Source organism: Perca fluviatilis, chromosome 3 (genome assembly GCF_010015445.1).
Source record: "Perca fluviatilis chromosome 3, GENO_Pfluv_1.0, whole genome shotgun sequence".
Lineage (NCBI taxonomy): Eukaryota > Metazoa > Chordata > Actinopteri > Perciformes > Percidae > Perca > Perca fluviatilis.
In genome coordinates, this window is record NC_053114.1 from 11,257,849 (window position 1) to 11,284,257 (window position 26,409).

General features: G+C 43.5%; 1 protein-coding gene across 1 annotated transcript in view; it reads right to left on the bottom strand.

Moving 5' to 3' along the window:
- LOC120556010 (toll interacting protein) overlaps positions 1 to 26,409 on the bottom strand; it is a 45,779-nt gene that overhangs the window by 12,097 nt on the left and 7,273 nt on the right. Inside the window, exons 3-5 of the mRNA XM_039795299.1 lie at positions 15,341 to 15,523; positions 14,583 to 14,735; positions 13,238 to 13,322 (exon numbers count right to left, since the gene is read on the bottom strand). Of these exons, the coding sequence (XP_039651233.1) occupies positions 13,238 to 13,322; positions 14,583 to 14,735; positions 15,341 to 15,523 (421 nt within the window). The remainder of the gene's footprint in view (positions 1 to 13,237; positions 13,323 to 14,582; positions 14,736 to 15,340; positions 15,524 to 26,409) is intronic.

The window sequence follows — 26,409 nt, forward strand, 5'->3', positions numbered from 1 at the left end:
TAGCAAACAAGAATCTAAAGTTTCGCGTTGATAGCCTTTAGTTTAGCCGATATATGGCAAAGTTCGTTTTTTTTCGTAGCTAGCTACACAAATTTGTTTGTGCATAATTTTATAATTAATAATACTTTTAATAACTTTTTGTCAGGTCTGTCTGGAGATGCTACGTGCCAAGTTTCGTGCAGATCATGTGTAGGAGTTCGAAAAAGTAGGTTTACGATAAATTGTGATTTTTCGCATATAAAAGTATAGGCGGAAACGGGCATGGCCTATATCAGGAGATTCACCTGAATTCAGGGAACGTGTGGATATGAATATTTTTAATGTGCGATGTACGGTTTGGGAGTTATAAGGTCAAATGTGTTTTTTTTCTGCTATAGCGCCACCTAGTGGTGGAAGTGGCTGAATTGTTTTCTGAGGTCCTTGCAGGGATCTGGACCTGTCCTGTAAATGGCACCCCTCCACCATGTATGGTTTAGGCTGTAGCATCACTTTTATCAACGGAAAAATAATAAGAATTAAAGCTGCGAGCAGCGATGGACGGGCCCTCGCGCCTCTGTGCGCGTCGGGGTTACCGGCGGACGCCGCTCCTTGCGACCGTGCATTCGCGCAGCACTTAGATGCCGCAAATCGTCAACGATGAAAGGGGAACTACCTGCCGAGTTCAACGATAGCTCACACAAGACTCTACATCATACAGTTCATTAGCTGTGAAAAGGAAGTGGCAAAAGCGTAGGGGGCGGGTCAAACCATCACCAATTAAAAAGGAAATCTGTGCTGAGTTCAATGATACCTCACACAAGCCTCTACCTTAGATGGGTCAGCATTTATTCAAAAGGGCGTGGCTTTAACATATGGGGGGGGGAAAAAAAAAAAAAAAAAAAAAAGAAGCCCTTCTCGGCTAAAACAACCCAAAAAAAAAGGGCAAAAAAAACAGGGGGGGGGCCCCCCCCCAAAACATAGGGGCGGGCCAAACCATCACCAATGAAGAAGGAAGTCTCTGCTGAGTTCAATGATACCTCACACAAGGGTATACCTTAAACGGTTCAAACGTTATGAAAGGGGGCGTGGCTTATGCATAGGGGGCGGGCCAAAACATCACCAATGAATAAGGAACTCTCTGCTGAGTTCAATGACACCTCACACAAGACTCTACCTTAAACGGTTCAAATGTTATGAAAGGGGGCGTGGCCTATGTGAGTGGGAGTGGTCATATTATAGGGGCCGGCTCAGTATCACACGTAGACCACACATTCTGAGTTTCATGCAAATCGGATGATGTTTGTCATATAAGGAAGATTTCATGTTGCCAGCGGGGGGCGCTATGACCAAAAGTCAATTGTGGCCTGTAGGTGTCCTCAGGCCTGGACCCTTGTCAATCGTTAGAAATTTCGGGCAGATATGACAACGTACACTCAAGTTACAACAACTTCTTTGTTCATCGCTAAACACTCAAAATGGCCACCACGCCACGCCCACACCGTCTTACGAAAAGTTTTTCTTTTAATAACTTTTCATCGTTAAGGTGTTGGGATGGTACAAACCAAGTTTGAAGTCCATCGGATGAAATCTCCAGGAGGAGTTTGTTAAAGTATAGCACCTTGACTTTTAGGCCTACTTCCTGTTGCCACTAAGGGGCGCTATGACTTTAAGTAAATATCGTTCTTTATTTGTGCTCAGGGTTGGACTCTTATGAATCCTGAAAAGTTTCGAGGTAATCGGACAACGTACGCTCGAGTTACACCCACTTCCTGTTTCGGCGGCGAAACGCACAAAATGGCCGCCCTGCCACGGCCACGCCCTATGACGAAAAGTTTTTCTTTTAACAACTTTTCATCTTTAATATCTTAAGATGGTACAGACCGAGTTTGAAGTTGATCGGATGAAATCTCTAGGAGGAGTTCGTTAAAGTACGACATGTGGAAATGGCCAAAATCGCACTAATTTCGAACTTTGAAATCAAAATGGCGGACTTCCTGTTGGGTTTAGGGTATGGCTCTAATGAAGTGTTTTGTACATCTTGACATGTTACATATGTGTACCAAGTTTCGTGAGTCTACGTTAAACGCACTGCAGGGGCTCAATTTTCTTAACTTTCTAGGGGGCGCTAGCGAGCCATTTTTGTGCGCCTATTCCCGAAACCCTTAAAATACGTAAATTTTCACCAGACTTGATGCGACCGCCAAATTTGGTGAGTTTTTGAATATGTTAAGGCCCTCAAAAAGCTAATTCATTTGACGGGAAAAAGAATAATAGAAAGAAAGAAAGAATAATTCCTTCAGTTTCAATAGGGCCTTCGCCGCTGTCGGCGCTCGGGCCCCAATAATTCCTTCAGTTTCAATAGGGCCTTCGCCGCTGTCGGCGCTCGGGCCCTAATTAAAGCTGCGAGCAGCGATGGACGGGCCCTCGCGCCTCTGTGCGCGTCGGGGTTACCGGCGGACTCCGCTCCTTGCGACCGTGCATTTGCGCGGCACTCAGATGCCGCAGATTGTCACCAATGAAAAGGGAACTCCCCGCCGAGTTCAACGATAGCTCACACAAGACTCTAAGTCATACGGTTGATTAGCTGTGAAAAGGGGCGTGGCTAATGCATAGGGGGCGGGTCAAACCATCACCAATGAAGAAAGAAGTCTCTGCTGAGTTCAATGACACCTCACACAAGACTCTACCTTAAACGGTTCAAATGATATGAAAGGGGGCGTGGCCTGATTAAGTGGGCGTGGTCATATTATAGGAGGTGGCTCAGTATCACATGTAGACCACACATTCTAAGTTTCATGTAAATCGGTTGATGTTTGTCATATAAGGCGCATTTCCTGTGGCGGCTATGACCAAAAGTCAATTTTGGCCTGTAGGTGTCCTCAGGCCTGGACCCTTGTCCGTATCTGCCCGAAATTTCTCACGATTGACAAGGGTTCGGGCCTGAGGAAGACAACCAATACAGACTTTTGTCACTCGCGCTTGCTAACAACATGAAATGTGCCTTATATGACAAACATCATCCGATTTGCATGAAACTCAGAAATGTGTGGTCGACCGACTACTAATATGACCACACCACTCAGGAACGCCCCCTTTCACAACATTTGAACCGTTTAAGGTAGAGTCTTGTGTGAGGTGTCATTGAACTCAGCAGAGAGTTCCTTCTTTATTAGTGATGGTTTGGCCCGCCCCCTATGCATAAGCCATGCCCCCTTTAATTACTAATGGCCCGATTGATGTAAACACTTGTGTGAGGTATCATTGAACTCAGCAGAGACTTCCTTCTTCATCGGTGATGGTTTGGCCCGTCCCCTATGTTTAAGCCACGCCCCCTTTCATACATGCTGACCCATTTAAGGTAGAGTCTTGTGTGAGGTATCATTCATCTCAGCAGAGGCTTCATTTTTAATTAATTGGTGATGGTTGGACCCGCCCCCTATGCTTTAGCCATGCCCCCTTTCACAGCTAATGAACCGTATGATGTAGAGTCTTGTGTGAGCTATCTTTGAACTTGGCGGGGAGTTCCCTTTTCAGTGGTGACGGTTTGCGGCGTCTGAGTGCCGCGCAAATGCACGGTCGCAAGGAGTGGCGTCCGCCGGTAACCCCGACGCGCGCAGAGGCGCGAGGGCCCGTCCATCGCTGCTCGCAGCTTTAATAACTTCTTACTTTTTTCGGAATTAAGGCGCACGTTAGGGGGCGCTATGGAGCCCCCTGGCAACACCCGAGGCCAAGCACTACAGAACTTTGCAATTTTCACCAGTTGTGACAGGTGTACAAATTTTTGTGAGTTTTCGTGCATGCTAACGCCCTCAAAAATGCGACAAAAGACTCTGAAAAATAATAATCTGATGAAAAACAATAGGTTCCTTCGCACTTTCAGTGCAAGGCACCGTTGGGGCACCGTTGGGGCCTTGCACTTTCGTGCTCGGGCCCTAAATATATTCGAATTACGACCAAAAATGAAGCTAACTAGCCGCAATTTGTACACATCATGGTACACATAGGATTGAAGGGACAGTCGCAGCTAACGAAACCCTTACAGCTCACAAATATTCATTAACTTGAAGTCGGACACCGTTGTTAGCTTAATAAAACATTTAGTTAGATGTTGAATAAGTGGCGTGACGAAATTCAAACTGTAATTAAAGCTGCGAGCAGCGATGGACGGGCCCTCGCACCTCGGCGCGCGTCGGGGTTACCGGCGGCCGCCTTGTGACCGTGCATTCGCGCGGCACTCAGACGCCGCAAATCGTCAACAATGAAAAGGGAACTCCCTGCCGAGTTCAACGATACCTCACACAAGATTCTACCTCATACGGTTCATTAGCTGTGAAAAGGGGCGTGGCCAAAGCATAGGGGGCAGGTCAAACCATCACCAATTAAAAAGGAAGTCTCTGCTGAGTTCAATAATACCTCACACAAGGGTCTACATCAAACGGGTCATTAGTTATGAAAGGGGGCGTGGCTAAAGCTTAGGGGGCGGGTCAAACCATCACCAATTAAAAAGGAAGTCTCTGCTGAGTTCAATGATACCTCACACAAGACTCTACCTTAGATGGGTAAGCATGTATGAAAGGGGGCGTGGCTTGAACATAGGGGGCGGGTCAAACCATCAACAATGAAGAAGGAACTCTCTGCTGAGTTCAATGACACCTTACACAAGACTCTAACTTAAACGGTTCAAATGTTATGAAAGGGGGCGTGGCCTGAGTAAGTGGGCGTGGTCATATTATAGGGGGTGGCTCAGTATCACATGTAGACCACACATTCTGAGTTTCATGTAAATCGGATGATGTTTGTCATATAAGGCACATTTCCTGGTACCAGCGGGGGGCGCTATGACCAAAAGTAAATTTTGGCCTGTAGGTGTCCTCAGGCCTGGACCTTTGTCAAGTGTGAGAAATTTCGGGCAGATACGACAACGTACACTCAAGTTACAACAACTTCTTTGTTCATCGCTAAACACTCAAAATGGCCGCCACGCCCAGACCGTCTGACGAAAAGTTTTTCTTTTAATAACTTTTCATCTTTAAGGTGTTGGGATGGTACAGACAAGTTTGAAGTCCATCGGATGAAATCTCTAGGAGGAGTTCGTTAAAGTATACCACCTTGACTTTTAGGCCTACTTCCTGTTGCCACTAGGGGGCGCTATGACTTTAAGTAAATATCGGCGTTTATTTGTCCTCCGGATTGGACTCTTAGGAATCCTGAAAAGTATGAAGCCAGTTGGACAATGTACACTCGAGTTACACCCACTTCCTGTTTTGGCGGCATAACGCACAAAATGGCCGCCCCGCCACGGCCACGCCCTATGACGAAAAGTTTTTCTTTTAACAACTTTTCATCTTTAACATCTTAAGATGGCACAGACCGAGTTTGAAGTTGATCGGATGAAATCTCTAGGAGGAGTTCGTTAAAGTACGACATGTGGAAATGGCCAAAATCGCACTAATTTCGAACTTTGAAATCAAAATGGCAGACTTCCTGTTGGGTTTGGGTATGGCTCTAATTAAGTTTTTTGTACATCTTGACATGTTACATATGTGTACCAAGTTTCGTGAGTCTACGTCAAACGCACTGCAGGGGCTCAATTTTCTTAACTTTCTAGGGGGCGCTAGCGAGCCATTTTTGTGCGCCTATTCCCGAAACCCTTAAAATACGTTAATTTTCACCAGACTTGATGCGGTCGCCACATTTGGTGAGTTTTTGCATATATTAAGCCCCTCAAAAAGCCAATTCATTTGACGGGAAAATAATAGAAACAATTAAAGCTGCGAGCAGCGATGGACGGGCCCTCGCGCCTCTGTGTGCGTCGGGGTTACCGGCGGACGCCGCTCCTTGCGACCGTGCATTTGCGTGGCATTCAGACACGGAACACCCCGCCGAGTACGATACCTCACACAAGATTCTACGTCATGAGTTCATTAGCTGTGAAAGGGGCGTGGCCAAAGCATAGGGGGCGGGCCAAACCATCACCAATGAAGAAGGAAGTCTCTGCTGAGTTCATTGATACCTCACACAAGGGTATACCTTAAACGGTTCAAATTGTATGAAAGGGGGCGGGGCTTAAGCATAGGGGGCGGGTCAAACCATCACCAATTAAAAAGGAAGTCTCTGCTGAGTTCAATGATGTCTCACACAAGTGTTTACATCAATCGGGCCATTAGTAATACAAGGAGGCGTGGCTTGAACATAGGGGGCGGGCCAAACCATCACCAATGAAGAAGGAAGTCTCTGCTGAGTTCAATGATACCTCACACAAGGGTATACCTTAAACAGTTCAAATGGTATGAAAGGGGGCGTGGCTTATGCATAGGGGGCGGGCCAAACCATCACCAATAAAGAAGGAACTCTCTGCTGAGTTCAATGACACCTCACACAAGACTCTACCTTAAACGGTTCAAATGTTATGAAAGGGGGCGTGGCCTGAGTAAGTGGGCGTGGTCATATTATAGGGGCTGGCTCAGTATCACATGTAGACCACACATTCTGAGTTTCATGTAAATCGGATGATGTTTGTCATATAAGGCAGATTTCCTGTTGCCAGTGGGGGGCGCTATGACCAAAAGTCAATTTTGGCCTGTAGGTGTCCTCAGGCCTGGACCCTTGTCAATCGTGAGAAATTTCAGGCAGATACGACAACGTACACTCAAGTTACAACAACTTCTTTGTTCATCGCTAAACCACTCAAAATGGCCGCCACGCCATGCCGCCATTGCACCGCTGGCCGAAAAGTTTTTCTTTTAATAACTTTTCATCGTTAAGGTGTTGGGATGGTGCAGACCAAGTTTGAAGTCCATCGGATTAAATCTCTAGGAGGAGTTCGTTAAAGTATAGCACCTTGACTTTTAGGCCTACTTCCTGTTGCCACTAGGGGGCGCTATGACTTTAAGTAAATATCGGCCGTTATTTGTCCTCAGGGTTGGACTCTTATGAATCCTGAAAAGTTTCGAGGTAATCGGACAACGCACGCTCGAGTTACACCCACTTCCTGTTTCTGCGGCGAAACGCACAAAATGGCCGCCCTGCCACGGCCACGCCCTATGACGAAAAGTTTTTCTTTTAACAACTTTTCATCTTTAACATCTTAAGATGGCACAGACCGAGTTTGAAGTTGATCGGATGAAATCTCTAGGAGGAGTTCGTTAAAGTACGACATGTGGAAATGGCCAAAATCGCACTAATTTCGAACATTTAATTCAAAATGGCGGACTTCCTGTTGGGTTTAGGGTATGGCTCTAATGAAGTTTTTTGTACATCTTGACATGTTACATATGTGTACCAAGTTTCGTGAGTCTACGTTAAACGCACTGTAGGGGCTAAATTTTCTAAACTTTCTAGGGGGCGCTAGCGAGCCATTTTTGTGCACCTATTCCCAAAACCCTTAAAATACGTAAATTTTCACAAGACTTGATACGACCGCCAAATTTTGTGAGTTTTTGAATATATTAAGCCCCTCAAAAAGCCAATTCATTTGACGGGAAAATAATAATAGAAGAATAATAATTCCTTCAGTTTCAATAGGGCCTTCGCCGCTGTCGGCACTCGGGCCCTAATAATTCCTTCAGTTTCAATAGGGCCTTCGCCGCTGTCGGCGCTCGGGCCTTAAATATACTCGAATTACGACCAAAAATGAAGCTAACTAACCGCAATCTGTACACATAGGATTTAAGGGACAGTCGCAGCTAACGAAACCCTTACAGCTCTCAACTTGAAATCGGACACCGTTGTTAGCTTTATAAGACATTTAGGTATAGGTTGTTTAGCTAAGTGGCGTTACATGTGTGTAACATGTGGTAAGAGATAGCTGGTGTAACAAGCTCGTTGACCGCGCTCTCACACACGGGCCATTTAGCTAGCAGGAAGAGAGGAGATGCAGGCCCTGGAGCTCTGTCAGGGCAGCGGCGTTTGGTAGTAGTCCATTAGCCCAAACGGTGACTTTGCGCGGGTATGAGGTGCTGTGGGCTGCAGCAGACGTGCCGGAGCTCAATCGAGCTCACAGCAGGCCGGGGTCTGTGGAGGAAGGCAGGCCCGGCGGCGAGGCAGCAACACAGGCAGCTGAACTCCGTCACTCAGTTTTACCAAATTTGCAATTAGCCATCCATTTTCGTAAAACGGCCCATATTTGAGCTTTATATAGTTGATTTCTCGCATAAAAAAGTCTCAGAAGTGAATTTGGTAAGGAAACATTGCAGTGTCTGGAATATGAGATTCTGTCGTGTTTCTAATGCGTGTGTATGGCGATTCGCTCAACCAATCAGCGCGCGTCTCTACGTGTGTGTACGGGGCTAAGGCTCAACCAAGCAGCGCGCAGCTCATCTAAATATTCATGACCATACCATATTTGGAAGAAAAGCTCTTGTTACAAATAGGGCCAAAACACAGGGATGCATAAAATATATAAACCATATCAACCAGGCCATTTTCAGCCCAACTAATGTTACATACCCCATTAGGAGACCATAAGGAACAGTGTGAAATACCCTATATAATCATTCTATCACCCCTTTAAAGCTGCAAGCGGCGTTGAACGGACACTCGCTCCTCTGTGTGTGTCGGGGTTACTGGCGGATGCCGCTCCTTGCGACCGTGTACTCAGACACTGCAAATCATCACCAATGAAAATGGAACTCTCTGCTGAGTTCAATGATACCTCACACAATAGTCTACATCAAACGGGTCATTAGTTATAAAAGGGGGTATGGCTAAAGCATAGGGGGCAGGTCAAACCATCACCAATTAAAAAGGAACTGTCTGCTGAGTTCAATGATACCCCACACAAGACTCTACCTTAAACGGTTCAAAAGCCATACAAGGGGGCGTGGTCTGAGTACATGAGCGTGGTTAAAGTATACCCCCCCATAATTTAACCACGCCCATGTACTCAGACCACGCCCCCTTTGTGTGGTCTACATGCGATATTGAGCCCCCCCTGCTCAATATCACATGTAGACCACACATTATGGGCCCTATCTTGCACCCAGCGCAATTGACTTTGTACACAGACGCATGTATCATTCCTATTTTGCACCCAACGCACAGCGGACTTTTTCCTCCACAGACGCACGTTGGTAAATTAGGGAATGTATTTGCGCTCCTGGGGCGGCAGTTCAGCGAAAAGAGGAGGCGTGTTCAGGCGCAAACGTTCCATGGTGCTATTTTGCAGTTTCAGAAAACAATTCCGCCACTGACCAGGAAAAACCTGGTCTAAAGTCAGTGGTGCGTTATTCAGATGCTATTTTAGGGGAGAATGCTTGGCCATGATGTAGCGTGCGCACAACGCGCATACACCTTGCTTCCCTCATCTACACGGACGCAGCAGCTCCCATTTTTGCAAACCATACATAATTACAAGGAAAAATATTAGTGAAAATGCGCTTCAGGTGTTTGGATAGGTCAGGAATATTAGAGGACTTAAGGAGACGTGATGTTGAACTACAGTGGGATTTGACACTTGAGGGTCCGGGAGTGGTAATGTGCGATGTGCTCCTGATGGGAGGAGGGAGGAGGAAGGGGCACAAAAGGAGCAGACGGGCATTTATTACTTTGTCGCATCCCGGACAGCTTCCGCTGGCGTGCACCAGGCAAATCCGCCGTCATAATAGCAATCCACCATGGAACAAGCGCGCCTGCTCTTAAAGGGAATGTGAGATGACGCTCTGATTGGTTTATTGCACATTACGCCCAAACCACACCTAGCTACTTCAGGCCAACCCATTTTAGATTTACGTCGGGCGCAAGACTCATTTATCCCGCCAGTATAATAGCAACAGCACCTGAGATCCGCCCACAAAGCTACTTGTGTTTTGCGTTTCATACTTGCATTTCAGATCGTTAAAATAGGGCCCTATAAGTTTCATGTAAATCGGATGATGTTTGTCATGTAAGGCTGATTTCCTGTTGCCAGCGGGGGGCGCTATGACCAAAAGTCAATTTTGGCCTGTAGATGTCCTCAGGCCTGGACCTTTGTCAATCGTGAGAAATTTCGGGCAGATATGACAACGTACACTCAAGTTACAACAACTTCTTGTTCATTGATAAATGCTCAAAATGGCCGCCAAGCCACGCCCACACCATTGGATGGAAAGTTTTGCTTTAAATAACTTTTCATCTTTAAAAGGTGTTGAGATGGTACACACCATATTTGAAGTCCATCGGATGAAATCTCTAGGAGGAGTTCATTAAAGTACAGCACCTTGACTTTTAGGTCTACTTCCGGTTGCCACTAGGGGGCGGTATGACTTTGAGCCAATATTGGCCTGTAGATTTCCTCAGGGTTGGACTCTTATGAATCCTGAAAATTTTTGAGCTGATTGGGCAATGTAGACTTGAGTTACACTCACTTCCTGTTTCATTGGCAAAACACAAAATGGCCGCCCCGCCACGGCCAGGTCCTGTGACTAAAAGTTTTTCTTTTAATAACTTTTCATCTTTAAGGTCTTAAGATGGCACAGACCAAATTTGAAGTCGATCAGATGAAATGCGATGCGCGCGCACACACACACACACACACACACACACACACACACACACACACACACACACACACCACTAGGAGCGCCAGGATTTAGATTGTAGGTGAGCAAACGTCATTCATTTCATTGGATCACTTGCTGGTGACGATGCAGCCTGCGGGCAGGCTTAATAGTCCACACGTGGGGTAGAAGCCGCTGATTGGCTGAGAAGCTTTCACTCAAAGCTTTCCTCGGGCTGCTTATTGGATGAACTGCTAGAATGAAAATCACTCACTACTCACTAATAGGCCTGGGTCAAAATGGGCGGGCCCGGACCTAAAATGGGTGGGCCCACACACACACACACACACACACACACACACACACACACACACACACACACACACACACACACACACACACACACACACACACACACACACACACACACACACACACACACACACACACACACACACAGCAGAGATGTGTTACAACACGCAGCACATGCACCTGACTGGGAAAGATACCACTACGCTCGTTACTGTAAGAAGGCTACAATAAAACCTAAAAGTAAATACGTATCAATACCCACCCATCTGTCTACAGCGAATTTTGACAAACAAGCTAAAACAAACTAACGGTTTATCTTAGTTTGCCACAAATCTTGAAATTTTGACAAATTCTTGTCAACTTAACTACTGGCTAAACTAACCATCCTCTGCTGGAGCATTTATGGATGTATTATAAAACCAAAACAAACCAACGTGGCTACTTAATATGCACGTGAATGACGCAATCTTTATGTTCACGTCTTCATTCTTGATGATGATGCTGGTTATATTCTGGCCCTCATGACCCCTGACCTAGGACTAGGTATAAATTAAGTAAATTTGCACAATGATATGGTATTAGGCCTAGGCCCAATTTGTTAGGAATACCAGTTGTTTTATTACAATTCTATACAACAATATTGAATAGGGTAATAAAATATAGTAGGCGCTAATGACGTGAGCTGAAAAGCCACGTTGGAGACCTTCAAATACAGAGGGGGGTGGGGGGTTGCTGTTCGGACAGACCTGCCCCCTCTGCTAAAAAAAAATCCTAAAGGAAACACTGTGTAAGCCTCCTTAATACATTCTCCATCAGTGTATAGGCTTTCCCTGTTTTGCAATGCAATTAGCAATGTGATAGCTTGCTTTGGTAGCATGATTTCTGGCCATGGCGAATACTTTGACGGTGTCAGCTTGCTTCCTATACCTGGACATTTGATGGATTCAGCCTACATCCTTGAAAGTTTTCTCATGTTTGGCCTTATAATTACGTTTGATGTTCGACAACATTATCAAGACATAAGGTGCACACAGCATGGTCCTTCTGAAGTTAAACTTCAAGCATGCATTAAGGACATACAATCCTGGATGACCTACAACAACCTGATGTTAAACTCAGACAAAACTGAAGTTATTATACTTGGCAAAAAAAAACCTCCGAAGCTCCTTATCTAAAGATTTAACTACTCTGGATGGCATTGCTCTGGCTTCTCCTGACCTTTAAAGTGATGGTTCGGAGTAATTCACCCTAGGGTCCTTTGCACCATGACCTCGAGCCAAACACCCCCCCAGAAGCTTTTTTCACCTGGGTCGAACACTGGGAGAGTTAGCTAGAGTAGCGTTATCAGCTGAATAGCTTAGCGCAGGGGCTAACAGACCCACGTTTGTATCTTGTAAGTTACCCCACTAATAATGCCCGAAATGATACCAAACGTCTACAAGTAGTACAAATAGGTTATGCTCTCATAAAACAATGGATTGGAAAGTTTGTAAGTACACCAGAAGTTTATGAACACTTGCCTGCTCTCTTCAGCTCTCTGTTGCTGTTGCTGCTACCTGCAGTTAGACGAGTGCTTAGGGCCGTCTACAAATTACTACACCGAAAAGAGTTACAACAAAAATATTTATTAATTCAATGATTAAATAAGGTAATGTCTCCAAACTTACCTCAATTATTACTTGTCTCCTGCTAGTTATACTACAGCACATACTTAAAAAAAATGTTGCATCTTTTTTCGGTGATGTAATTTGTAGACGGCCCTAAGCACTCGTCTTACAGCAGCAACAACAACAGCAGAGAGCAGAAGCCAGCAGGCAAGTGTTATTGACATAAACTTCTGGTGTACTTACAAACTTTCCAATCCATCGTTTTATGAGAGCATAACCTATTTGTACTACTTGTAGACGTTTGGTATCATTTTATTAGTGCATTATTAGTGGGGTAATTTACGAGATACAAACGTGGGTCCGTTAGCCCCTTCGCTAAGCTATTCAGCTGATAACGCTACTCTACGCTAACTCTCCCAATGTTAGACCCAGGTGAAAAGAGCTTCTGGGGGGGTGTTTGGCTCGAGGTCATGGTGCAAAGGACCCTAGGGTGAATTGCTCCGAACCATCACTTTAAAGCTCTTAATGGTCAGGCACCATCATAGTACCCTATGGCCCCACTAGAACACAGCGGTCCCAGAATGCAGAGTTACTTGTGGTTCCCAGTCTCCAAAAGTAGAGCGAGAACCTTCAGCTATCAGGCTCCTCTCCTGTGGAACCAGATGGCCGCCCACCAAGAGCCTGGGTCTGCCTGAAGTTTTTTCACTAAATGCTTGCTCTTGTGGGAATTGTCAGGTCTACTATAGTACTACTATACTAATTAAAGTTAAATTGAATCCTCCAGAGCCACAGTGTGTGTGTGTGTGTGTGTGTGTGTGTGTGTGTGTGTGTGTGTGTGTGTGTGTGTGTGTGTGTGTGTCTGACCTGCAATGGGCACATATCCTACTCCTTGCTGATACACAGAGGGCATTAGGACCACAGGCTGAGTCATCATCCCTGCTGGTAAGGACTGAAACAAAGACAGAGAGAGGAGTCAAGCTTCATTGCTTCTACTTAATGTGTTTTACCATAAGATATCTCAAGGGACACGTTGGACTTCATTTCCTGCATTCTGATGATTTTCTTCTTCATACATTTTGATGGAAATGTCTTTTTATGTAAAATAAAAAATAAGAAATATGAATATAATGGAATATAATGCAGTAAGGTTCTCAGACATTCTGTATTGTTTTCTAATATTCATTCTCCTGTAGATCAACTTGTCTCATTTAATGTTCTGCCGAGTCAGCGCGCGTTATTACGAAACCCACGCAACTTCTAGGCTAGACCCGCCCTTCAATAGCATTCACAAACACTACTATTGGCCAGGCGTCCATGCTTATGCAAGGTAACATAACCCGATTTGTTCAGGTCCTATCCCCTGACCAATCAGCTATCCTAACCTTAACCACTCAAGGTCAATGCCTAACCCCAACCAATCGAGCTGCTTCGTAGGGGGACTTGCCTAGAAGTTACGTAGGATCCATAATAACGCAGTCAGCGCACATATAGGCATGATATGCTCTTCCCTCTTCTTTCGTGTCTTTTGTTGGGGGAAGTAACCTCTTTAAATGAGAATGTGGAGCCTGTTCACATCAATGATAATAACGCAATTTCATTTATATACGCCTGGACATAAATAGCTCATATTAGTTTTAGCAAGATTTCTGCTATTCAAAACTTTCTGCACAATTAAAACATTTCCCACATATCTGTGTTCTCCCAGATTTCAAGAATAAAGTCGTAGTGTATGAAATGTCATCACTGCACTGCATTTTACAGACTATGATAATCTGGTCATGGATAACATCTCTTGCCTGCGTCCAGGTGCCGTCTTCTTGCAGTTCTTGTACTCATAAAACTGAACATCCAGTAACTATTTTCCGTTTTGTGATTTATTTATTTTGCTGTGACGGCAGAACGTTACCAGCAGAAAGACTGGGTGTTTTTGGCAACTTCAGTAATATCTGCTGCCTTCATTGGACACAGCTCTGTGTCGCTCAGTGGAGCAACGTTGACCTTCAGAGGCACAGCAGCCTTCAGTGGTGTTGATTGGGTATAACTTGTGACGTGTAATCAACCAGATAGTGCTGTGGGTGGGACATTGAGTGAGACAGAGTGGTAACTACAGACAGAGAGAGGCTGCATACACTAACACTTATTTTTACGCACACAACATTATGACCAGTAAGACTGACATGTGTCAGACTTTTAAAGTAAATCTACTTACAGCAAAAGACATCACCAGGTTGATCATGCCCTCCTTGTCGTCGCCCTGCCTGCCACTTAGGCTGAACCACTCATCCACCACACTGCCCTCCCTCAGGCCTTCAGGGATGGTGACATGAGTCCATGCTATCCTGTCGTCCATGGAGAACGCTCTCTGGATGGCACATCAGCAAAAACATGGAAACAGACAAATACATTCTCATAAGATGCAACACATATGCAAAAAGGTAGAAACAAAACAAGATTTTTCATGGGGCTTTTGCTCTGTTGTCGGCAGCAGTTAATTGTCTGGAACAGAACATGTCTCTTAAACCTGACTGAGTACTAAAATATTGTACTCAAGTAAAAGTACAAGTATTTATTGAACTATATTGGTTCACTAAAGCCATTTACATGATTTTTAATAAATTATTAATCAATAGTCCAAGTGGCCTGTAACCTTTACATTTACATTATATTTAATTACATTAAGCTGACGTCCAAAGGGACTTCCAATAAGTGCATTCAGCTATTTTTACTTTTAGGATAGGTCTACTCCAGGCATCACTTGTTTTCAGTTGCAAGCGTCTACACAGTGCTGTCTTTTTTTATGTAAAAGATGTTGCGACTTTCCTCATCAATTAAATATATTAAAAGCCAAATAGTAGATTAGAATAACAATTAAAAAAACTGCAATTCTTACAGTCCAACAGTCCCCATAAACAAACTGTACATAATTAGCAGGTCAGATGAACTCTGTGGCCTCTGCAACCTCCTCACCTCGTCAAAGATCTCCAGGTAGAAGGAGTCCACCCCAGGAGGCACTGTGCACTGGATCACCTTGTTCCAGCGCGGGTTCTTGGCTCCATTGTGAGCAGTTGGTGTTTCGTAAACTGCGTAGCCCAGTCGGACCCTACAGTACGGATCCATTCGAGTCATACCATAGTTTTTAGCCAGCTTGGCCTATACAGCAAAAAAAAGACAAAAAAAAAAAAAAGGTGTCAGTCAGGTGATAACGTTCAAAAAGGCTGCTGTCACAGTTGCCCGTGTATGGAGGAGCCTACACATTACTAAGCTATTTTACATGATACAGAGGTTCTTGGGATGAGGCCCATTGACCTTTTAGCCGTTTAAAAAGTGCATTGTGATTCATTTTTTATCCCAACCAGTTGTAATGTTAACACATACAGTTGGGCAAAAAAGTATTTAGTCATCCACCAATTGTGCAAGTTCTCCCACTTAAAAAGATGAGAGGCCTGTAATTTTCATCATAGGTACACTTCAACTATGAGAGACAAGATGAGAAAAACAAATCCAGAAAATAACATTGTAGGATTTTTAATGAATTTATTTGCAAATTATGGTGGAAAATAAGTATTTGGTCAATAACAAAAGTTCATCTCAATACTTTGTTATATACCCTTTGTTGGCAATGACAGAGGTCAAACGTTTTCTGTAAGTCTTCACAAGGTTTTCACACACTGTTGCTGGTATTTTGGCCCATTCCTCCATGCAGATCTCCTCTAGAGCAGTGATGTTTTGGGGCTGTCGCGGGGCAACACGGACTTTCAACTCCCTCCAAAGATTTTCTATGGGGTTGAGATCTGGAGACTGGCTAGGCCACTCCAGGACCTTGAAATGCTTCTTACGAAGCCACTCCTTCGTTGCCTGGGCGGTGTGTTTGGGATCATTGTCATGCTGAAAGACCCAGCCACGTTTCATCTTCAATGCCCTTGCTGATGGAAGGAGGTTTTCTCAAAATCTCACGATACATGGCCCCATTCATTCTTTCCTTTACACGGATCAGTCGTCCTGGTCCCTTTGCAGAAAAACAGCCCCAAAGCATGATGTTTCCATCCCCATGCTTCACAGTAGGTATGGTGTTCTTTGGATGCAACTCAGCATTCTTTCTCCTCCAAACACGACGAGTTGAGTTTTACCAAAAAGTTCTATTTTGGTTTCATCTGACATTCTCCCAGTCCTCTTCTGGATCATCCAAATGCTCTCTAGCAAACTTCAGACGGGCCTGGACATGTACTGGCTTAGCAGGGGGACACATCTGGCACTGCAGGATTTGAGTCCCTGGCAGCATAGTGTGTTACTGATGGTAGCCTTTGTTACTTTGATCCCAGCTCTCTGCAGGTCATTCACTAGGTCCCCCCGTGTGGTTCTGGGATTTTTGCTCACCGTTCTTGTGATCATTTTGACCCCACGGGGTGAGATCTTGCGTGGAGCCCCAGATCGAGGAAGATTATCAGTGGTCTTGTATGTCTTCCATTTTCTAATAATTGCTCCCACAGTAGATTTCTTCACACCAAGCTGCTTACCTATTGCAGATTCAGTCTTCCCAGCCAGGTGCAGGTCTACAATTTTGTTTCTGGTGTCCTTTGACAGCTCTTTGGTCTTGGCCATAGTGGAGTTTGGAGTGTGACTGTTTGAGGTTGTGGACAGGTGTCTTTTATACTGATAACAAGTTCAAACAGGTACCATTAATACAGGTAACGAGTGGAGGACAGAGTAGCCTCTTAAAGAAGAAGTTACAGGTCTGTGAGAGCCAGAAATCTTGCTTGTTTGTAGGTGACCAAATACTTATTTTACCGAGGAATTTACCAATTAATTCATTAAAAATCCTACAATGTGATTTTCTTTTCTCATTTTGTATCTCATAGTTGAAGTGTACCTATGATGAAAATTACAGGCCTCTCTCATCTTTTTAAGTGGGAGAACTTGCACAATTGGTGGCTGACTAAATACTTTTTTGCCCCACTGTATACCGATTCACGATACATTGATACATAACTATCACTTCGTGATATTCGAATTCCACTACTACCGCAACCCGTTGGAATGTTTCTCTAAAGCCGTAGCTGCCCCCTTAACAGTCCCCTGTCCATTTACAGATTTAGGGAGTCTAGGCAGCTGCATGATAAAGGAATGTTTTGTTCCAGGACTGTCTCTTTTTGGGGGAGGGCGGAAACAGGGTAAAGGGGCCTAACCCACTGAGCATGCATCCCAGAGAGAGATAGACTCAACTAGGTTTTAAGTGAATCAATATATTATGCCAATCAATATATTGGCATAACAAACTTGACAGCTTGAGCGAAAGATACAGTATATGCATCTGGGAAAGACAAAGGAATCTCAGTGTTGGGACGGCACAACACAATAACACATCGTGATTAAACTGTGCTGCCTGCCTAAATTCTCCTCAATTGAGATTCTATTAAATGCTTCTTTGTAAGTCATCGTTTTCCAAACCTTCCTCATGTATGTGAATATCAGTTGTGCTGCTCCTGAGTTTTTCCTTAACACCCACTGTTCCAAACAATCCAGTTTCAACAGTTTGTCTACATTGGCTCTGCATGTCTGGCAGCCCACAGCACTCCATACCCGCGCAGAGTCACATTTTTTTGGGCTAATGGACTACCAAACGCCACTGCTCTGACAGAGATCCAGGGCCTGCAACTCATCTCTTCCTGCTAAATGTCTGGTGTATGTGAGTGAGAGCGCAGTCAGCGAGCTTGTTACGCCAGCAATCTCTTACCACAGGTTCCAGTCTTTTATATATATATATATATATATATATATATATATATATATATATATATATATATATATATATATAAAATAATCTTATAATGTGTGTAATTATAATGGGTTGAGTTATTTAAACAAACGATTGGGTAAATAAACGCTTGTCCGCGAGTCTCATTGATAGAGCCTGGAGGCTGGATGTAGCTCTATCAATGAGAGCTAGCTAGCCTCCTCTTAGAATTCCTCTGAAATTCACAAATATTCATTAACTTGAAATCGGACACCGTTGTTAGCTTTATAAGACATTTAGGTAGATGTTGTATAAGTGGCGTGACGAAATTCAAACTGTAAATATACCGAATTACCGAAAATGAAGCTAACTATCCGTGATTTGTAGCTACACATAGCTAGGATTGAAGGGACAGTCACAGCTAACGAAACCCCTAATCTTCATAAATATTCGAAACACGCCGAATTTACTTATGTTAATCAGAACCCCCAAAGATAGATAGCATACTTCTCCATCTCCGTGCGTGCCGTTAGATCGCTGTCGCACGGCTCAGCATTAGCTTAGCCCAGCACAGATTCTGCAGGTAACTGGTTCCAACTAGCCTACTGCTCCCAATTGTGACAGTGACAAAATAACCAACATGTTCCTTATTTATACATGTTGTGATTTGTGAGTCATAGCGTGTAAAAAACACGACATATGAGATACAGCCATCTTCTATCTGTAAACAAACCGGGAACTATATTCTCAGACATGCTTGCTGCGAGCATATCACTCCGCCCAAGTACTATATTCTTCCGCCTGAGAATATAGTTCCCGGTTTGTTTACGGTTAGAAGATGGCTGTGTCTCATGTTACGTTGTTTTTTGTACACGCTGTGACTCTACAAATCACAACATGTAAATAGGAACATGTTGGCGTTATTTTGTCACTTATTCAGAGCAGTAGGATTACTGGAACCATTCACCTGCCTGTTCTGTAATGGGCTGATGCCGCTGGAGACGTCAGACAGCTTTAGGGCACGCACAGAGATGAGAAGGGTATGTATCAACTTGTCTAACTCTGGGGGTTACGGTGAATAAGCTAAATTCCCAATAAGTCGGCGTGTTCCTTTAACTTGAAATCGGACACCGCTGTTAGCTTTATAAGACATTTAGGTAGATGTTGTATAAGTGGCGTGACGAAATTCAAACTGTAAATCAGTCCCTCCAGAAAAACGCGATTATGCGATCGCATAATTAAATGCATAATCAGCCAAAGTCCGCATATTCATGCGGGGGCCGCATTTTTTCAAATATGCCGCACAAATTGCCGATTTCCACGCAAAATATGCGGTGCTGGCATGATTTCATAATCCCCGCATTTTCGTTGCAAAAAAGTCAAATTGGTGACTTCTTTCTTAGCAGAAAGTTGAAAATTGAAAATTTACTTCACACAAGAGCAGCCATTTTCCCCTGTTGCCATGGGAACGTTATGAAGTGACGTAATTACGCGACGTGAACATCATCGAAAAGCAGGGTGTTGGACGTTGAATTTGACATGTACTTTGAGTCTCTTAAGTTGGTATCCAATAAGAAAGCTATCTTAATATCTGATGTCTACTCAAATTTCTTTGTTTAAGTGCTCCTGCTGTCTATATTATTAACGATTTTTGAAAGTCTCTCTTTTGTATCTTTTATTTCCCTCGAATAGTTTAGACTATTACTTTTATTTTTACTTTAATATTATATTATTTGTACATATTTTTGTATCTTATTTGTTTACTTATTGCAATGACTGAATATCTGTAAACTATTTTTGGAAATTAAGTTTAAAAAAAGCAGGGTGTTGGGGGAATCACTTTTTCTTCTCTTTTTCATCAAACCGCAGTTTTTGCAAGTTCCTGCAATTTCATTGCATAAAATTGCATAAATATCCCGCATATTCCATCGCATTTTTTAAGAAAACGTGCCGCATAATCAAGGATTTTTGCCCGCAACAATCACAAAAAAACTGTGGTAAGAGATTGCTGGTGTAACAAGCTCACTGACTGCGCTCTCACTCTCACACACGGGCCATTTAGCTAGCAGTAAGAGGGGAGTTGCAGGCCCTGGAGCCTTGTCAGGGCAGCGGCATTTGGTAGTCCATTAGCCCAAAAAACAGTGACTTTGTGCGGGTATGGAGTGCTGTGGGCTTCCTGCCATGACGGAGCTCTATCTACCTCACAGCAGGCCGGGGTCTGTGAAGGAAGGCAGGCCGGGCGGCGAGGCAGCAACACAGGCAGCACCGGCTGCGAGGCAGCAACACAGGCAGCACCGGCCGCTGAACTCCGACACACAGTCTTACCAAATTTGCACGGCCCATATTTGAGCTTTATATAGCAAATTTCTCGCTTAAAAAAGTCTCAGAAGTGAATTTAATAACGAAATAGCCCGACAAACAATGTATAACTTTGAAGTGTCTGAAATATGAGACCTGCTGTCGAGTCTCCCATGTGTTTGCTCAAACCAATCAGCGCGCAGCTCATTCTAAATATTCAGGAGCATACCATATTTGGAAGAAAAGCTCTCGTTTCAAATAGAGCCATATTCACAGGGTAGTTAAAGGAGAACTCCGGGCAATTTTTACGTTAATCTTGATCGCTATATGTATATGAGTACTGTCGATAGCAAAAAAAACGAGCCGAATCGGTGCTAGCAACACAGAGCTGCTGCAGCTAATGCCGAGAGCTCCCACTCAGCTAAAACGGCAGTTATGGGGGCATAAGATAAAGAGTGTCTTTGTGCCTCTTAACAGACACAAAATGCAATTAAAATGTCTGTGCAACATGAACAGGGCCCTTACATGACAACAAGATGCGTTTAGCAACTTAGCCATTGTTTAAATTCACCTACCCTCTTAGCTGCTAGCTGCCGTCTGGGATGAGTGAGTGTGTTCAGCCAGGCTCCGGTAATAATCATCACGCAGCAGTTCCATGTGTATTTGTAGCATATATATCCATTTTGTGTGCTGTCGTTGGTGAATATGAGTCTCTGCAGTGGCGAATTGCGTGGTAGTTTCCTTAGCCAGGCTAGCAGCCCCGACCGGGCATCCTTCTACTTGATGAGCGCATCAGCGCACACGGGGCGCACGTTAATAAGCTGTTAAAATGTTCAATGTGTTAACCTTTCCTGCTTGCTTCTTTGAGGGGGAAGACATGGAAAATTGTCACAGGTCGGATTCGAACCTGGACCTCTGCGTATATGTGCGCATGCTCTACCACTGAGCCAACCCGGCCACTGTAACTGGCTCTTTAAACTCTGTACCAACTGCATTTGTTAATATTTATGGATTGAATTTTGATAGCCAAAGCTTTTTTCAAAGAGTCTTCAAAAACATACCAAATATTTCTGACAATATAGTAATCGGTGGAGACTTTAACTGCATATTGGACCCTCTTTTAGATAAATAATTTCCAAGTATCTGCCTGAAAACACTGATGGAAAGCTCAAATCTAGTAGACATCAAAAGGGATTATTCATTTTTCTCTCCAGTTCACAAAGCATATTCTCATATAGACTATTCCCTTCTAGACTCCAAATTGATATCACTCGCTGATAAAATAGTCTACCACCCTATTGTAATATCAGACCATGCTCCACTTTCCATGATGCTAAAAGTTGGTGAACAGGCAAATAAAAAAAAAAGATGATGGCAGTTTGATGCAATACTGTTAAAGGATACTGAATTCAGAAAGTATTTGGTAAGCACATCTCCCACAATTCAATTCTATCTATCTATCTATCTATCTATCTATCTATCTATCTATCTATCTATCTATCTCGTGAACACCTTTACACAATCACACATTAAAAAGTGCTATAAAAACATTTTATATTCTGAATACAATGTATGTATACAAGGTCAAAACACTATATGTAGCAGCTGTGTATCAAATAAACGTATTATAAAAGTTATGTAATTTTTTTCTCTTACACTGAATGTATGCTGCTTCAATCCAGATGAGTAGCCTATTGAAAAGTATTTTCTGCGACTGAAAAAGGCACGTGTTGAGGATAAGAACCAGTCCGACAAGTGTAATTAGTTATGTTATTAATTTGTTTACAATATTTTCAGGCTTCAACCAGTGAAAGACAGGGTCAGGGAGAGAGAGAGAGAGATAGATTTGTTAGGCATTGAAGTAGGAGAGGAAGACAGCATCTAACCGCGTGTTGTTACAAAAATGAGTCGGTCCGTCTTACAAAGGGGTGTCAGGCATGGCTGTTCTTGCTCTCCACACCTATTCAATCTGTGCATCGAAGTGCTTGCCTGTCTAATTAGGGCAAACCCAAATTATAAACCTATTCAACTTTATGGCAAAGACCACCACCTGTCACTTTTCGCGGACAACATTATACATATCGCACCCCAGAACAACGCTCCCCACCCTCCTGCATATAATTAAAGAATTTGGTAGCTTGACGGGATACACCATTAATTGGGAGAAAAGTGAATTGCTTCCAATATCAGATGAGACAGATTTTGAATTCTTCTGTACAATGCCCTTGTGGATGATCAAATTGTGGATGACCAAATTAATGGATTTGATCAAATTAAAGATTGTGGATGATCAAATTAAATGCCTAGGTGTTATTGCAACACGAGAATATAGTAATCTGTTAAAGTCCAACTTGGATACTAAGATTCAGCAGTTGCGTCATAACATTGACTTCTGGAATACTTTAGCAATTTCTTTAAGGTTGAGTTAATGCGATAAAAATGGTGACACTCCCCAGATTCCTCTACATTTTTCAGTGCCTACTATGCCAATATTTTACTTCAAGAAACTGGACTCCATCATCTCATTTGTCTGAAGCAATAAAGGGGCCAGAATATAAAAAAACACTTATGTAAGGATAAGGTTAGGGGTGGTTTAGGTCAATTTCGCCTTTGTTACTGGACTGCAAATTTGAGAGTGTTCTCCCTCTGGCGCCAAAGCCTATCACCAGACTCCATAAGGACAGCCTCTTGATTGAACGGGAAGCATGTGGACTTACATCCCTCTTAGCGCTTTTGACCGGCCCTGTTGTTCTGAACTCTCTTCGAATATAGAGGCAAATCCAAACCAAGTTGCCCAAAGTCTACCTAGATAGCCCTATTGGCAAAAAACATGCCTTTTCTCCAGGTTTAAATGATCCAACTTTTTCTGCCTGGAAAGATAAAAAATATAGTCACAATTGGTGACCTATATATTGGAGGAAAATAAGCATCTTTTCACCAACTGAGACAGTCTCATTCCCTACCAGCATACAAATAAGAAACTATGTTAGAGCTCATCTCCCGGCCTATGAAAACAAACCTATAAACACCATACTCACGTGCCTTATTCGTCACAACACTAACAGTAAGGGGTCAATCTTGTTTCTATACTCACTTTTGCTAGCCCATGTAACCCTATCTGATACTAAAATAAAGAAGGCTTGGGAAGAAGAAATGGGAGCCGAAATCACTGATGATACCTGAAGTGCAATCGGCTTATACAATTCAAGATTGTGCACAGGCTCCACTTTACAAAATCAAGGCTCCATACTATATACCCTAACTTCTCCCCCTGTGTGATAAGTGTAAACAGGACACAGGTACGTTACTCCACCAGCTGTGGCTTTGCTAAGCTCCACACCTTCTGGTCATTAATATTCGACTACATCTCAAAGGCTTATGACAAACCTATTAGACCAGATCAATTTCTCGCCTTGTTCGGCCTATCGGTGACTTCCACACTGGATAACCACATTGTCCAAGCCATCTCACTTTGTACATTACTAGCGAAAAGCCTCATTTTACAACAATGGAAATCTGAATTTATCCCCACATTCCACCAATGGTTGAGAGAACGGGGCAATGTAATCCACATGGAAGGCCTTCGATATAAGCTTCCCAATCAAGAGAAGGTTTTTCTAAAAGTATGGAAACCACTTCTTGACAAATGGTCGATAACTCAGCAGTCGTGAGTTGATTTACACACCTCATGTGCCTGACTAGTCATATCAAGTTGTCGACACTTTTTCCTCAATTACTGTTGTTGCCATGTTAGTTCATTTTTATCTTTTTTATTTAAACTATTTTCTGCCCTTCTCTCTCAATATAACATCCATTAGTTTTAAGTGTATGTGTATGCATGTCTAGCTACACTGTGTGTGTATGTCACAGGTATGTGAGTTTACGAGTATACATGTATGTGGATGTATTTATGTATACATCTATATATTATGTGTGTGTGAGCATGTGTATGTATGCGAGTATGTGGCTATGCATGCATATACAGTATGGGTACATCTAAGGGGGAGGGGGTCTTCCCGTTACAATTTAACCACTCCTTTTTGGTTTCGGTTGCTGCCTGTTTCATTACTGGTTCTGTAATGGTTTGCTTGCTTATCTCAGAGTTCGTACACCTTTTCCAAGGTCAAATTCAAGCATTTTTTAAGCACTTTCATTTTAAAGCTTTTTCCTGCACCTTACACCACCGTAAATTACATACCAATACATAGTCAAAAATTATTAGTGTTTTTAATCAAATTAAAAGAGATAATTAGCCTGACGTGGTCATACTCAGATTCTAGTCAGAATATGAGTCTGAAACCGCTCCATTGGGCTGTGATTATGGGGCGTGTTCCAACCGAACCAGGAAAAAAAAATGCCTCTGCATTCATTGGATAGACCTACATCCAATCAGAGCAACGGAACTCAACTCAGCTGTCAACAGAACTCAACACTGTGTATCGTCTCCATAGCAACCACTCTTTGCACAATGCATTCGTTCTAACTTCCGACTTTTAGACCTTTTTGAAGCTGGATATATCATTTGTTGCGTGTAAATATAAATGTGGATAACGTTAGTGATAGTGACATGCTTGCTACAGTCGCATTTCTAGATGAACACGTTTTATTTCTCTGATTCACGGCTTTGTTCTAGCGCCGATGGGCGCTCCCTCTCTTCGGTCTCCCTCTATGTCTCTCCACCATATAACACTCTCTCTCTCTTCAGTCTCTCTCTATCTCTCTCCACCATATAACGCTATCTCTCTTCAGCCTCTCTCTATCTCGCTCCACCATATAACGCTACCATGCTTTCGGGCAGTTGTTGAGGCTCCTCCGCTGAGGATTTTAAAATGAATGCGCTGTTGATATCTTCTGTAACAGACGCGATGGTGGAATCTACACATCTCAACAAATTCAACCCAAGCATTCTTTGGTGACGTGGTTGATTCTGTTACTGTTGATCATCTGTCCAACAATCTGATTGGTCCGAACAGATCCTGTTCGGGCAATAATTTCTTCTCAACGGAGCGACTCCAGACCGAACTTCCCGACCTCGAATTTTGTGGGCGGGGCTAAGTTCGGCTGGCATCCAGGCTAAGAGATAATGCTATAAACAGCCAAAATTGTGTTTCGTAATAGCAGAAGGATTAGATATTTAAAAGGTGCTCCAAGTGATGTGGATAATTTTTTAGGCTACATGTTTTGTCACATACAGCAAACTTCTCCGCACTATCCGCTAGCTGCCTGTCCCCTGCACTGTAAAAAAACGCGGTCTCTGTAGAAAGCACAAGCTCCACAAACGCCAACAAAAACAAACTGTGCCAACCTGCACAACGAACCATAACAAACCATCACTTAATGCACCTTTAAGCAAAACACAAGTTTTATTTTTCAAAATGTATCACTGTCTAAGTAGACTTTGCTTGCTAGCTAACCTGCCTGAGTCAATGTAAAAACAATTAAAGCTGCGAGCAGCGATGGACGGGCCTCGCGCCTCTGCGCGCATCGGGGTTACCGGCGGACGCCGCTCCTTGCGACCGTGCATTCGAGCGACACTCAGATGCCGCAAATCGTCAACAATGAAAAGGGAATTCCCTGCCGAGTTCAACGATACCTCACACAAGACTCTACGTCATATGGTTCATTAGCTGTGAAAAGGGGCGTGGCAAAAGCGTAGGGAGCGGGTCAAACCATCACCAATTAAAAAGGAAGTCTGTGCTGAGTTCAATGATACCTCACATAAGACTCCTACAGGCCAAAAGTCAATTTTGGCCTGTAGGTGTCCTCAGGCCTGGACCCTTGTGATTCGTGAGAAATTTCGGGCAGATACGACAACGTACACTCAAGTTACAACAACTTCTTTGTTCATCGCTAAACGCTCAAAATGGCCGCCACGCCACGCCCACATTGTCTGACGAAAAGTTTTTCTTTCAATAACTTTTCATCGCTAAGGTGTTGGGATGGTACAGACCAAGTTTGAAATCTCTAGGAGGAGTTCGTTAAAGTATAGCACCTTGACTTTTAGGCC